Source organism: Pelobates fuscus, chromosome 6 (genome assembly GCF_036172605.1).
Source record: "Pelobates fuscus isolate aPelFus1 chromosome 6, aPelFus1.pri, whole genome shotgun sequence".
Taxonomy (NCBI): Eukaryota; Metazoa; Chordata; class Amphibia; order Anura; family Pelobatidae; genus Pelobates; species Pelobates fuscus.
Window position 1 is genome coordinate 65720601 of NC_086322.1, and position 12669 is coordinate 65733269.

General features: G+C 37.5%; 1 protein-coding gene across 1 annotated transcript; it reads right to left on the reverse strand.

Moving 5' to 3' along the window:
• Positions 1-203: 203 nt before the first annotated feature.
• On the reverse strand, positions 204-10666 carry FGFBP2 (fibroblast growth factor binding protein 2). The gene is made up of 2 exons (XM_063459885.1): positions 9964-10666; positions 204-476 (listed from the first exon to the last, which is right to left on the reverse strand). The coding sequence occupies exon 1, from the start codon at positions 10522-10524 to the stop codon at positions 9967-9969; it is 558 nt and encodes a 185-aa protein (XP_063315955.1). The 5' UTR covers positions 10525-10666; the 3' UTR covers positions 204-476; positions 9964-9966.
• Between the last annotated feature and the right edge of the window lie 2003 nt (positions 10667-12669).

A 12669-nucleotide genomic window follows, 5' to 3' on the forward strand; every position in this document is an offset into this window, starting at 1 on the left:
TGGAGATTGTTTGTTTTTGCTTGTAATATTATATAAAATGCAAGAAACCTAAGAATTTCAGGAAACACATTGATCCAAGTTAATTTCTTGTGTTCGTTCAAGCAGGTCATTCAGAAGTCTTTACATACTTGCTAAAACATTATTGCAGTTATTTAAATGAAGAAACAAAAATGGAATTATTGTTTACATATTCTGAAAACAATAAAAAAAAAAAAATAGGAGCAATTACATTGCTATGACAAAATATTTAATATTTGCTATATACAGAAGCATTTTTATACTTTAATTCCATGCTTGAGATGTTTGATAGCTCCATTCCACTTTTTGTAGTCATGGGTCAATGATGACTCTTGCGGTTGTGATGTGCAGACCAGGAAACATTGTTTGGAACTGTAGTATTGGCAAGGACAATCACACTGTACAAAGAACAATAACTTTCCTGACGCATTAAGTTACTCCACCTCCTGCAGATCTTCCTTTAAAGTAAAAGAAAATAAAAAAACATAAAATTTAAATTGTATGTATTACAGCCCGATTACCAACAAGAATTGAAATAGAACTGGCAATGATATAGTTTATTAAGACAATGACATGATTACATTATTTGTACTGTACCTGACATAAAGGTATAGATTTATTATGTTTCTGTGGCGGATATTAAATTAGTTCCTTATCTTTATTTCAAATACTAAGGCACCAGGCTTAGAGAAATAAGTTAGTGGTGGTCTTAGGTTTGGATTGGATTGTTGTTTTGTTTTACTTTTTGTAGAGTTGACCAAGTATAGTTATGGTTATCGGAGAATGATGGTTTTCATATCTGACGTAATCATACTCTTTTCTAGACCAGAGGCATGGTAAATGTAAATTTTGCCAAGTAGCTCACTAATGTGCAGCACAAAACGTGAGGGGTACAGCTAGAAAAACACTATTCTCAAAGTAGCTCTTGTATCCTCATAAGCAGGCCAATTCAGAAGAATCTTGTCTGCCTGGGATATCACGCATTTCTCTTTTCTATACTAGAAGACCCAGGTCTGCAATATATAGCTATTGTGATCAAGAGCAAATAGGGATAGAAGTCATGGAAAAAGGCACCAGGATAGAATGGTGAGAGGTAATAATAAGAGACAAAACATTTATAGCAATTTAAAAAAAACATTCAAAAAGTATTTATTTAAAATGTGTATTTCACTGGAGCTTCCTTGAGAAGCGACATCATAGCCATAGTGTATAATGAGCAAGTTATAAACTCCAAGCAAATGTTCTCGAAATTTTTCTTTGTAAACAAATAGCACTTGGTTGCAATGGACAATGATAGTTCTCCTTGCAAATGCAGTTGTTTGTGGATAACAATCTCCATAAAACTAATTATATTGTTACCAATAAATATATTTATTTATAGCATTTCAGTATTGGTGAATCTGCTTCCCCTCCTTTGCACTCCTTTTATTGTAAACAATAGGTTGACTTAGTTGAATCCAATTCTGTTTGGAATGGAAATAAACTGTACAAAAAAGATGGTTTGCATCTTTCTCAAAAGGGAACAAATGTTCTCAGTGAGCAGTTCAGAGGTTTGCTAGGATGTACTTAAACTAGGAGGGGAAAGGGGGGGGGCAAAAGGGTGATAAAATATCATCAATCCAATTGTCCCCCAAAACAAGGACAGAAGGTGCCTGTAGCAAGTGTGTTAAAAAATGATAAGCTTAGAGTCATGTCTACAAATGCTCTCATTTTAGGGAATAAGATCCATGAACTTGTGGCAATAATGGCAACTGATAATGTAGATTTAGTCACGGTTACTGACACATGGTAGAATGAGAAAAATGACTGGGACATAGCAATTACAGGGTACTCTTTATATAGAAAAGACAGGCAGGAAAGGGGGACGTGGGGCCCTGTATGTGAAGGATAGCATAAAATCTAGCCTAATAAAAGTTAGTGAGGCGAACATAGAGTCCGTTTGGATTACGTTAGAATTTGGTAATCACACAATAACTCGTGTAGGTGTGATTTATAGGCCTCCAGGACAAATAGAAGAGTTAGATAATCTACTAGTTGAGGAAATAGCTAAAATGACAATGAAGGGGGAAGTTATCATCATTGGTGACCTTAATCTTCCTGATGTGAACTGGAAAACCAAAATAGCTGCTTGTGCCGGGAGCACAGATATTCTAAACTCCCTACTGGGATTGTCTCTAAAACAAGTCGTTGAGGAGCCAACTCGTAAAGAGGCCATACTAGATTTAGTGTTAACAAATGGAGATTTGGTATCAGATATTACTGTAAGTGAAAGTTTAGGATCCAGTGATCATCAGTCAGTGTGGTTTAATATATGAACAGTGACTGAGTCACACCACACAAAAACTAAAGTTTTAGACTTTAGAAAAACAGACTTTTCTAAAATTAGAATATGTGTAAAGGAGTCATTATCAGACTGGAGCAATTTAAATGGAGTCCAAGAGAAATTGGATTATTTAAAAGTTGCACTGCTGAAGGCAACAGAGAATTGCATTAGGCTTGTCAGTAAAAGCAAAAAAAATCAAGAAACCACTGTGGTACTACGCAGATGTGGCCAAAATAGTAAAATACAAAAAGTTAGCATTTAGTAATTATAAAAAAAACCAGAGTGAGGAAGACAGAATGATCTATAAGATTAGGCAGAAAGAGGCTAAACAAGTTATAAGAGCTTCCAAATCACACATAGAAGAGAAGATAGCACAGTCAGTTAAAAGGGGGGACAAAACATTTTTTAGATACATAAATGAGAAAAGGAAAGTAAAACAAGGATTAGTTAGATTAAAAACAAAAGAAGGAAGGTATGTAGAAGAGGATAAAGGTCTAGCTGACTGCCTCAATGAATATTTTTGTTCAGTATTTACAGATGAAAATTAAGGAAAGGGACCTCAGTTAGGAAAAAGGACAAATGAGTCATTTATTATATGTGAGTTTACAGAGGAAGAGGTTCTATTTCAACTGTCAAAAATAAACACAAATAAGTCGATGGGACCTGATGGAATACACCCAAAGTTATTAAAAGAGCTTAGTGGTGTACTAACAAAACCATTAACAGATTTATTTAACCAATCATTGTTAACAGGAGTAGTCCCAGAAGATTGGAAGTTAGCTAACGTTGTGCCCATTCACAAGAAAGGTAGTAGGGAGGAGTCAGGCAACTAAAGGCCAGTAAGCCTTACTTCAGTAGTGAGCATAGAAGTAATGGAAACCATGTTAAAGGATAGGATTGTTGAACATCTAAAAATACATGGATTTCAAGATCAGAGACAACATGGGTTTATTTCAGGGAGATCATGCCAAACTAATCTTATTGATTTTTTGATTGGGTAACTAAAATAATAGATCAGGGTGGTGCAGTAGACATTGCTTACCTAGATTTCAGTAATGCTTTTGACACTGTTGCACATAGAAGGCTTATCAATAAATTGCAATCTTTAAGTTTGGATTCCAATATTGTTGAATGGGTAAGGCAGTGGCTGAGTGACAGGCAACAGAGGGTTGAAGTCAATGGAGTATATTCAAAGCTTGGGCTTGTCACCAGTGGGGTACCTCAGGGATCTGTACTTGGACCCATTCTCTTTAATATTTTTATTAGTGATATTGCAGAAGGTTTTGATGGAAAGGTATGTCTTTTTGCTGATGATACTAAGATATGTAACAGGGTTGATGTTCCAGGAGGGATAAGCCAAATGGCTAATGATTTAGGTAAACTAGAAAAATAGTCTGAGTTGTGGCAACTGACATTTAATGTGGATAAGTGCAAGATAATGCATCTTGGACGTAAAAACCCAAGGGCAGAGTACAGAATATTTGATAGAGTCCTAACCTCAACATCTGAGGAAAGGGATTTAGGGGTGATTATTTCTGATGACTTAAAGGTAGGCAAGAATGTAATAGAGCATCAGGAAATGCTAGCAGAATGCTTGGTTGTATAGGGAGAGGTATTAGCAGTAGAAAGAGAGAAGTGCTCATACCACTGTACAGAACACTGGTGTACGCAGTACTGGAGACCGTATCTTCAGAAGGATATTGATACTTTAGAGAGAGTTCAGAGAAGGGCTACTAAACTGGTTCATGGATTGCAGGATAAAACTTACCAGGAAAAGTTAAAGGATCTTAACATGTATAGCTTGGAGGAAAGACAAGACAGGGGGGATATGATAGAAACATTTAAATACATAAAGGGTATCAACACAGTGAAGGAGGAGACCATATTTAAAAGAAGAAAAACTACCACAAGAAGAGGACATAGTCTTAATTTAGAGGGGCAAAGGTTTAAAAATAATATCAGGAAGTATTACTTTACTGAGAGGGTAGTGGATGCATGGAATAGCCTTCCAGCTGAAGTTGTAGAGCATGGGTCCTCAAACTCCGGCCCCCCAGATATTGCTGTACTACAACTCCCATGACTCTTTGAATTACATAGATAGCCAGAGAATCATGGGAGTTGTAGTTCAGCAACATCTAGGGGGCTGAAGTTTGAGGACCCATGTCGTAGAGGTTAACACAGTAAAGGGGTTTAAGAATGCGTGGGATAGGCATAAGGCTTTCCTAACTATAAGATAAGGCTAGGGACTAATGAAAGTATTTAGAAAATTGGGCAGACTAGATGGGCCGAATGGTTCTTATCTGCCGTCACATTCTATGTTTCTATGTTTAATAGTGAGTGGGTCCTTTGTCTATGCTCCAGACCGCCTGCAGGAGATCATCAGTACAGAGACACAAAGCAAGTGAGAAAGGGAACCCTGCTGATTCTCTGATTGCAATTCATATCACCTTCATAAAAGTGCCTATTTCTTGCTATGCCATTGTTGTGCTTTGCTCCTGAAAGCTAATGGAAGTTCCATTGAGGAACCTTTGGATCTCGGGAAATGGCAGTCGAGGCATGGATCGGCACTCAACAGACCCCAGGTAAGAAGTCAAATCATTCAAAAGTAGTTTGATGCCTTATGATGAGGGAGTGTCAGGGCCCTCGAGGCACCATAACTGCTTCAGCAAGTTGCAGTGGTTAAGGTGCCTGACGTGTTCCTAAAAAAAGATGTAAACAATTATATATGGTGGTCCAAGGTCGGCACCTCCATTGGGTCCTACAGATCACTGTAAAAGCTCCTTTTTTGCCCAGTGTTCCTGATTGGTGTATTCACTAGTCTTTAGAGGGAGAGAGACAATAGGAATGTGCTTATGTAGGTGGTGCAGACCATCAGCTTCATCAGTGTATAGAGTGGGCTAAGGTCCAAACAGGGGGTTCTTTTGATCAATAATTCAGCTCTGTATACAGAGGGGAGCTAAAGCCACCAGTTTAGCTCAATGATGCTTTTTCTGCCAACATTAGTTCTACCAAACACTACCCCAACCTTAAGTACCCTTTAAACCCAATTTTTAGAATTTTCAACTTCTCCAATATTCCTCATTCCAAGGCCCAAAGTCCCACTAGAGTCACAATGTTCCCCCATTCAGCTCTAAAGACCACCTCTCCTTCCCTAAAATTCTCTCTCTCCATCGTCATACTCCCATTCTCCAAACCTTCTGTCATAAGTTCCTGCCTATACGTCATCCTAGGTTAATGTACAGAGACGCTCTGTTCTTTGCAGTGCTGAATGTGAGATGGACCATGGTGAGTGACATCATGTTCCCATGTACTTCCTCAGTAAGTCTTCTCTCACACACTACCACTAGGAAGCAGTGACAGACTAACAGCCTGAATCTTGATTCCTCTCAGCACCGCTAGCAAGAGCCTCACTTAATGTGGTCTTGAGAAAGTGCCAGACAAGTACAAAACGCGTTGACCTTTGTAGCAGAACAAACTGGGCTTTTGCTTCACTGCATTTTGTTTGAGACTGTAAGACTGCAAACATTAAAATATGGAATTGTTTTAACAATATGAAGCAGTCATGGAATTTGAAGCTAAATCCCTTTACTTTCTTCAACAGCCTCACTTACAACTACTGCTAATGCCAGTTTAGTAGACTGTGCCATTAACATATTTCCAATATATATATAAAAGGCCAGTTTAGAAACCTATATACTCAAGAACAGCACATGGTGGCAGAAGAAACTCATTATAATTAAAAGTAATTCTTTAAGACAGACCCCCCATTAGTAGCAAATATCTCTGAATAAATGTTGTACTACTGGCCATCACCTGTGTTTATCACTTTAATTTGAAGGTTATTCCACGTATCTACAATCCTATGTCTATAATAGTACTTCATCATTAACCCTAAATTATAAGTAGTGCGGAACCCTTAATTAATTATTCTTGTTGATTATCACAAAGTATATCTGCAATTTTAACTAGCATACCTTATCACTTTGGCAACACAATTGAATCTATAAACTGATAAAGCCAAACTTCTAGCAAATGTGTAGATAAAAAGAGATTTCACATTTCAGTCAGCTTGCACTATGCTGCTTGAATCACTAGTACACTAACCAATCTGTAAAGACAAATATCAAGGTCACACACTGTAGCAATTAGGAGAACCTCCACATCCTCCGGGATGCATGGTCTAAATATTTGTAGTTTTTACCTCTAGGCAGATGTGCCTGGTGACATATGGCACTTCACACCTGCACACTAGGAATGTAACACATTTTTGGGGTGTGCTTTGCAAAACATACATCTCCATCTATTCCTGCAAACTCTGTTGCAGGCATTGTGAGTGATCTACAGGTACATGTGTTTATTTAATCTATTTTATCATCACTGTGTACAAATTTAAACCCATGACTACCTAAATGTGATACAGATTTGAAAACAGTTTTTGTTACTTTTGTTAATTATTAGTGATGTTTTGCGGTAGTTTAGACTAGAATTAGATTTGCATGTTGCCATTTAATGATCAGTATCACTGGTTATATTTTATGGAATTTTACAAAAACACCCATATAACTATGATATTGCAATAGAAATGACATTCCCAAATTCAAAACAATCTATGATTTTTATAGAAAACACTTTTTCACAGTCGACATTACAGGCAACCAACCCATGTTCCTTTAACTAACACACAAACTGTAGCTATGATTATGGTCTGTTCAGTATGGTTTATCAAGACATTACTCTCCATATATCAGGTCACTGTTACATATTACTTTATTTTCCTTACATTACCTAAAAGAAAAATAAATACCTGTAGACAGTGGCGTACACATAGCCTATGGGGCCCCAGTGTGAAACTGATCCATGGGGCCCCCTCCCTCTTCCCCCCCTCTAACTCCCTCTCCCGACAGACACACACACATACATACAGAGAGACGCACACAGATACATACAGGCACATACACACACACACGACACATACATACAAACAGACAGATGGGCACACATACGTACAGACACAGACAGACACACATACACACAAACAAGACACATACATACAAAGACACACACACAGACACACGACAAACATACATACAAAGACACATACATACAGACAAAACACACATACAAAAACACATACATACAGACAAGACACATACATACAAACAAACAAACAGACAGGCATACACACAGACAGACAGACACACATACACACATACAGACAGACAGACACAAGACACACGTACATACAAAGACACATACAGACAGAAACACACAAGACATACATACAAAGACACATACATACAAACAGACAGGCACACACATACAAAGACACATACATACAAACAGACAGGCACACATACATACAGACAGATAGACAGAGACACATACTTACAAACAAACAAACACACACACATAATATTTAAGTCACCCTTCTGTTTCCTACCTTTTAGATGCAGGAGGGTGACTTTCCCTGGGGTCCAGTGGTGGCTCAGGTTGATGGGAGTCAGAGTTCCCACTCTGACTCCCTGTTCTTCCTCCCGCGTGTTAGCTGGGAGGAGTGACGTGCAGTCACTTCCTCCCAGCGTGTGATGATCTCATCACAGGGGGCCCGGTCACGCTGTTGAAGTGCCCAGCGCTGACCAAGCACCCTGACAATCCATCTCCATCAGGTGGCCCTGACAGCATGGGCCACCTGATGGACCCCTTAACATGCGGCCCCGGCGGTTTGCCACACGGGCCAGGAATGCAAACAATGATGCGGGAACCCAGTTGCAGGGATCTGCAGGGCAGCCGGGCCCCCTGGAGTGACGGGACCGGTCGCAGCTGTGACCCCTGCGACCGCAGTATGTACACCAGTGCCTGTAAAACTAGTTCAGGTTTTGGCTACAGCAAGTGAAAAGTTGCATTGATTGCGGTTATTATCAAACAATATATTCAGAAGGATATTAATACTTTGGAAAGAGTTCAGAGAAGGGCTACTAAACTGGTCCATGGATTACAGGATAAAACTTACCAGGAAAGGTTAAAGGATCTTAACACGTATAGCTTGGAGGAAAGACGAGACAGGGGGGATATAATAGAAACATTTAAATACATAAAGGGAATCAACACAGTAAAGGAGGAGACTATATTTAAAAGAAGAAAAACTACCACAACAAGAGGACATAGTCTTAAATTAGAGGGACAAAGGTTTAAAAATAATATCAGGAAGTATTACTTTACTGAGAGGGTAGTGGATGCATGGAATAGCCTTCCAGCTGAAGTGGTAGAGGTTAACACAGTAAAGGAGTTTAAGCATGCGTGGGATAGGCATAAGGCTATCCTAACTATAAGATAAGGCCAGGGACTAATGAAAGTATTTAGAAAACTGGGCAGACTAGATGGGCCGAATGGTTCTTCTCATATTCTATATTTCTAATATTTTAGGCAATTATATTTAGATTAGAAGGGGTAAACCATATATCAATCTTACAGTCCAAGCGTTTTTGGCAGATATTAGGTTTCAATTTAATTATTTTGCAGTGTGAAAGTTTTTCTCCTATACGGTCTATTGTAAAGGAAACCTGCTAAGGACTAATGATTTTATCATCATGGCATTTCAGATATGAAATGTTCTACTAGTACTGATAATATTTCTATGCCTGCATGGAGTCTACATTGTCCAGAATGGGATAGAACACATTGGTCCTTTAGGGGATTCAAGAAGATACAGAATATAAAATCTTATTTTAACCCCTTAAGGACCAAACTTCTGGAATAAAAGGGAATCATTACATGTCACACATGTCATGTGTCCTTAAGGGGTTAAGGAAGGATCTGAGTGGCATACTTTTTAATTGTTAATATAAAGATAGAATATAAAGATTATTTTATTCAAAATTTGAAAGGCAATTGTAACGTGCTTAGCATTGCCAAACCTTATAGCGAGTATTCACAATAGCAATTTAGTAGTTACTACTTCTGCTAGTGACGTTGGCTGTAACACTTTTGAAGCCATTTAGCAAAATATATATATATATTTTTATATGTAACCATCTATAAAGCAGGTACAGTGCTGTACAGATTGAATAAAATAAGTTGGAATAGGACTGGACCCCACAAGCTTCTTAAAAATGTATATGTTGGTAAAAAGAAAATAGTCATATGGCATATATACAAGTGGAGATATTGTTTTTTCCTTATCAAACCTAGCACATGTATAGGTGTTCATATTCACTTATAATACGGAACTTTCTTTTGAAACTTTTGTCAGAGAGTGATACATCTAAAGACATGTGCTCTCTGTGAATAAAAACCCTTTGGTAAAGTGGATAATCTTACCTAAGACACAGATTCAAAAATAATACTCTTTGGATAGAAAATACATAAATCTGTAAATCACATAAAAAAAAAACCCAAAAACCTAAATAGCAGATAACCACTAAACTACAATGCTGAAGAAGACTTTAATTTAACCTCAATTCCATGGTCCTTAACTAACGACTAATCCAATATATACCAGGTTACTGAAATATTATGAGTAAGAAAATGTAACAGAAATAAAATCAAACTTGTTTGACTTTCAAGGGGTAATTGAGCCCACATATAGAGACAGTTCTAGTAAGATAAGATAGTTGTGGAGTTACCTTTTAGTTTATAAATATCTCTATTATATAAGAGCAGAATTTTTGGAAAAACCATGAACAGTGGTCTTTTGCAATCTTCATAGCTTTGGGATTCTCCTTTTCTGGTCCTTTGCTCTTTGGAGGTGCAGATTTTTTTGTGGTTTTCTTGGTAAATGGTTTCTTGGTTGGTTGGTTCTTGGCTGTATCTGATTGTTGGTTGGGGTTTGCTGGCTTGAATTGGGATGGTGTCGGTGCCCTTGGGCACAAACTGTGCTTTATCACCTGGGCATCACACGGTTTGCTCATCTTCTCCAGATCTTGGCTCAGTTGGTTCCAGTACTTATCACGGTTACTGTTATAAGCTCTGCAGTAAGATGGTTTTCCTGCAAACTCACACGAATACGTGTTGCCTTGACTTTTGCACTCGATCTTCAGTCGGATTTCCCGTTGACCACTGGTGCTCATGACACAAGCTTGCCTGTCTTTGGTTTGAAACGGGATCTGTCGTTCAGCATCAGGACCCTGTGCCAAAGTTCCAGTGTAGAAAACCAGCACGGGCAGCAAAACAATGCCAAGCTTCATGTTTAATGACAAGGGTGGCAGTCGTCAGAACTGGAGAAAGTTCAACGAAATACGGCAACTGGCATGCGAGCCAGATGCACTGTGTAAGCTGTGTATAAAAGTGAAGTGGTTTTGAGAAACTGCGTGTCTATTGCAAGAATGTGCCTGTTATGTGTAGCTTAAAGCAATATCTAACGACCCAATGTGATCTCATCGGAGAGTAACAAGACACATCTTGTGTAAAAAAAAAAAGTTAAATAACTAAGTGCTATGAATGTGTTACATATACTTATGTATGTATTTTCCATGTCTCATTGGAGCTGTACTCCGTTCTAAATCGTATTAAGCAGATGTTACATCGTACTTACTGCTGTCTGAGTATGGGAAAACAATGTGAAATCCTACAGCCCTTACACACTAACCCTAATCTCTAACAATAACTCTCATAATGCCTAGTCAAATCCTAATCTCTAACCCTGAAAGAGCAAATTCCTAGCTGAACACTAACCTAAATTCCTATAACATCCTAATTATATTCAATAATGACTAGCTTGATTCTAAACTCGAGCCTTAACTCTTAGTACTACTTGTCTCACTCTGATCTCTAGCCCAGATTCCATAATGCTTAGCCTAACCCTAACCATAGCTCCCATAACCCGTAGTCTAACCACAATATTTGTTATTGCTCTGTGTGTTCTCTTACTGGAATACAAAGTCTTCAAAACACAATCTGCCTGATGACCCATCATATAAAGTGTACAAGTAAACAAATAATGCTACAGTTTCATATACCCACTAGAAAAAATAAAAACAAATCAAGACTCCAGAACAAGTGGATTCATTTATTGGATCAGGTAAATCATTTAAATATTACATTAAAATAGAAACTTTCCTTAAATCTACAAACCCAAATATTTATTTACAAATACTTTGTCATTTTCTAATTGGTATTATATCATAAAAAAGGGACCTCTGTTGATCAAAACAGCATTGTCTAACTTTTTGATGTGAAGGGCCATTTGTGAATCATACGCATAAGTTGCAGGTCACATCTTGTGAAGCCAGTAACAAAATACAACAGAAACAGGGTTTTGCAGTCTGTCGGATAATATCAAACCTTTAGAACTGCTTTTGGTTCTAAGTCTGACAACCGGACTACAGAACATGACAACTCTGCACACGTTGTCAAAATTGTTAAGCACTTGGTGGGGTAAAAGAGGGGACACGTTATTAAAGAAGAAAAATGGTCGTTCGTTGTCATTCTTTGTATCCTCTGCTTCACTTTTAGATAATTATCTTGCAGTAATCAAGCACTTGTTTTAAAAATGATTTGATATGCTGGAGATACTGGAAAATTTAATACATATTCACTAGGAGTATGTTAATAATAGATAATATATATCATGCACATTTGTAAATTACGATCAATTCATTGATTTAAAATCTGTACAAATCCCTGTATGGATGAAACCAGTAATGGCTAGACTAAAGGCTGTCAAAGCATCACTAAACATACATCTGGGATGCCAAAATTAGCCATCACTGATCTACATTGTATTCAAAGCAATTATCCATGATCTAACCCAGAGTACAACTTGTGTTAATATCTAAACTTTGTTATTATAAAAATTCTCGTATTTTTGTTCTCTCAAAGATTGAATAAAGCATTTTCCAAAAATTGAGTTTAGTGGATAGAACGGGAACTAAAATACTAACACTATTCAAAAGATAATCAAATATAAATTAGCTCACGGAGACTTGTACCATATATTACACTACAGGGAGGCTGGTTAATTTGTGTCTATCTATGCCTACATTTAGCAAGACAGTTATACATTTTATATAAAATCTTGTAAAAATGAGCCTAAAAATATGTATGCAACTGACAGCACCAGTAGGTTGTTTAAACTAAATTCACATTTTGTTTTGTTTTTTCTCGATTTTATCCGGTTTCCAAATGATTCAATGCCGTTAGTAAAACGTCCGAAACAATCTACAAAAATTCCATAAACTTTAATGGTGACTTTGGTTGAGTAATAATTGTGAACGTTTTTATTACAGTATTGAATCATTTGGGAAGCTTGTCACATTGAGGCCTATGTGCATAAGCATCACTCCTTTTTCATTTACTGATAGTAATAGTTAGGGATTACCAACAGGCAAAAT

Excerpts from the sequence above, each read along its gene's own strand:
- FGFBP2 (XM_063459885.1), bottom strand. The coding sequence starts at position 10,524 with ATGAAGCTTGGCATTGTTTTGCTGCCCGTGCTGGTTTTCTACACTGGA.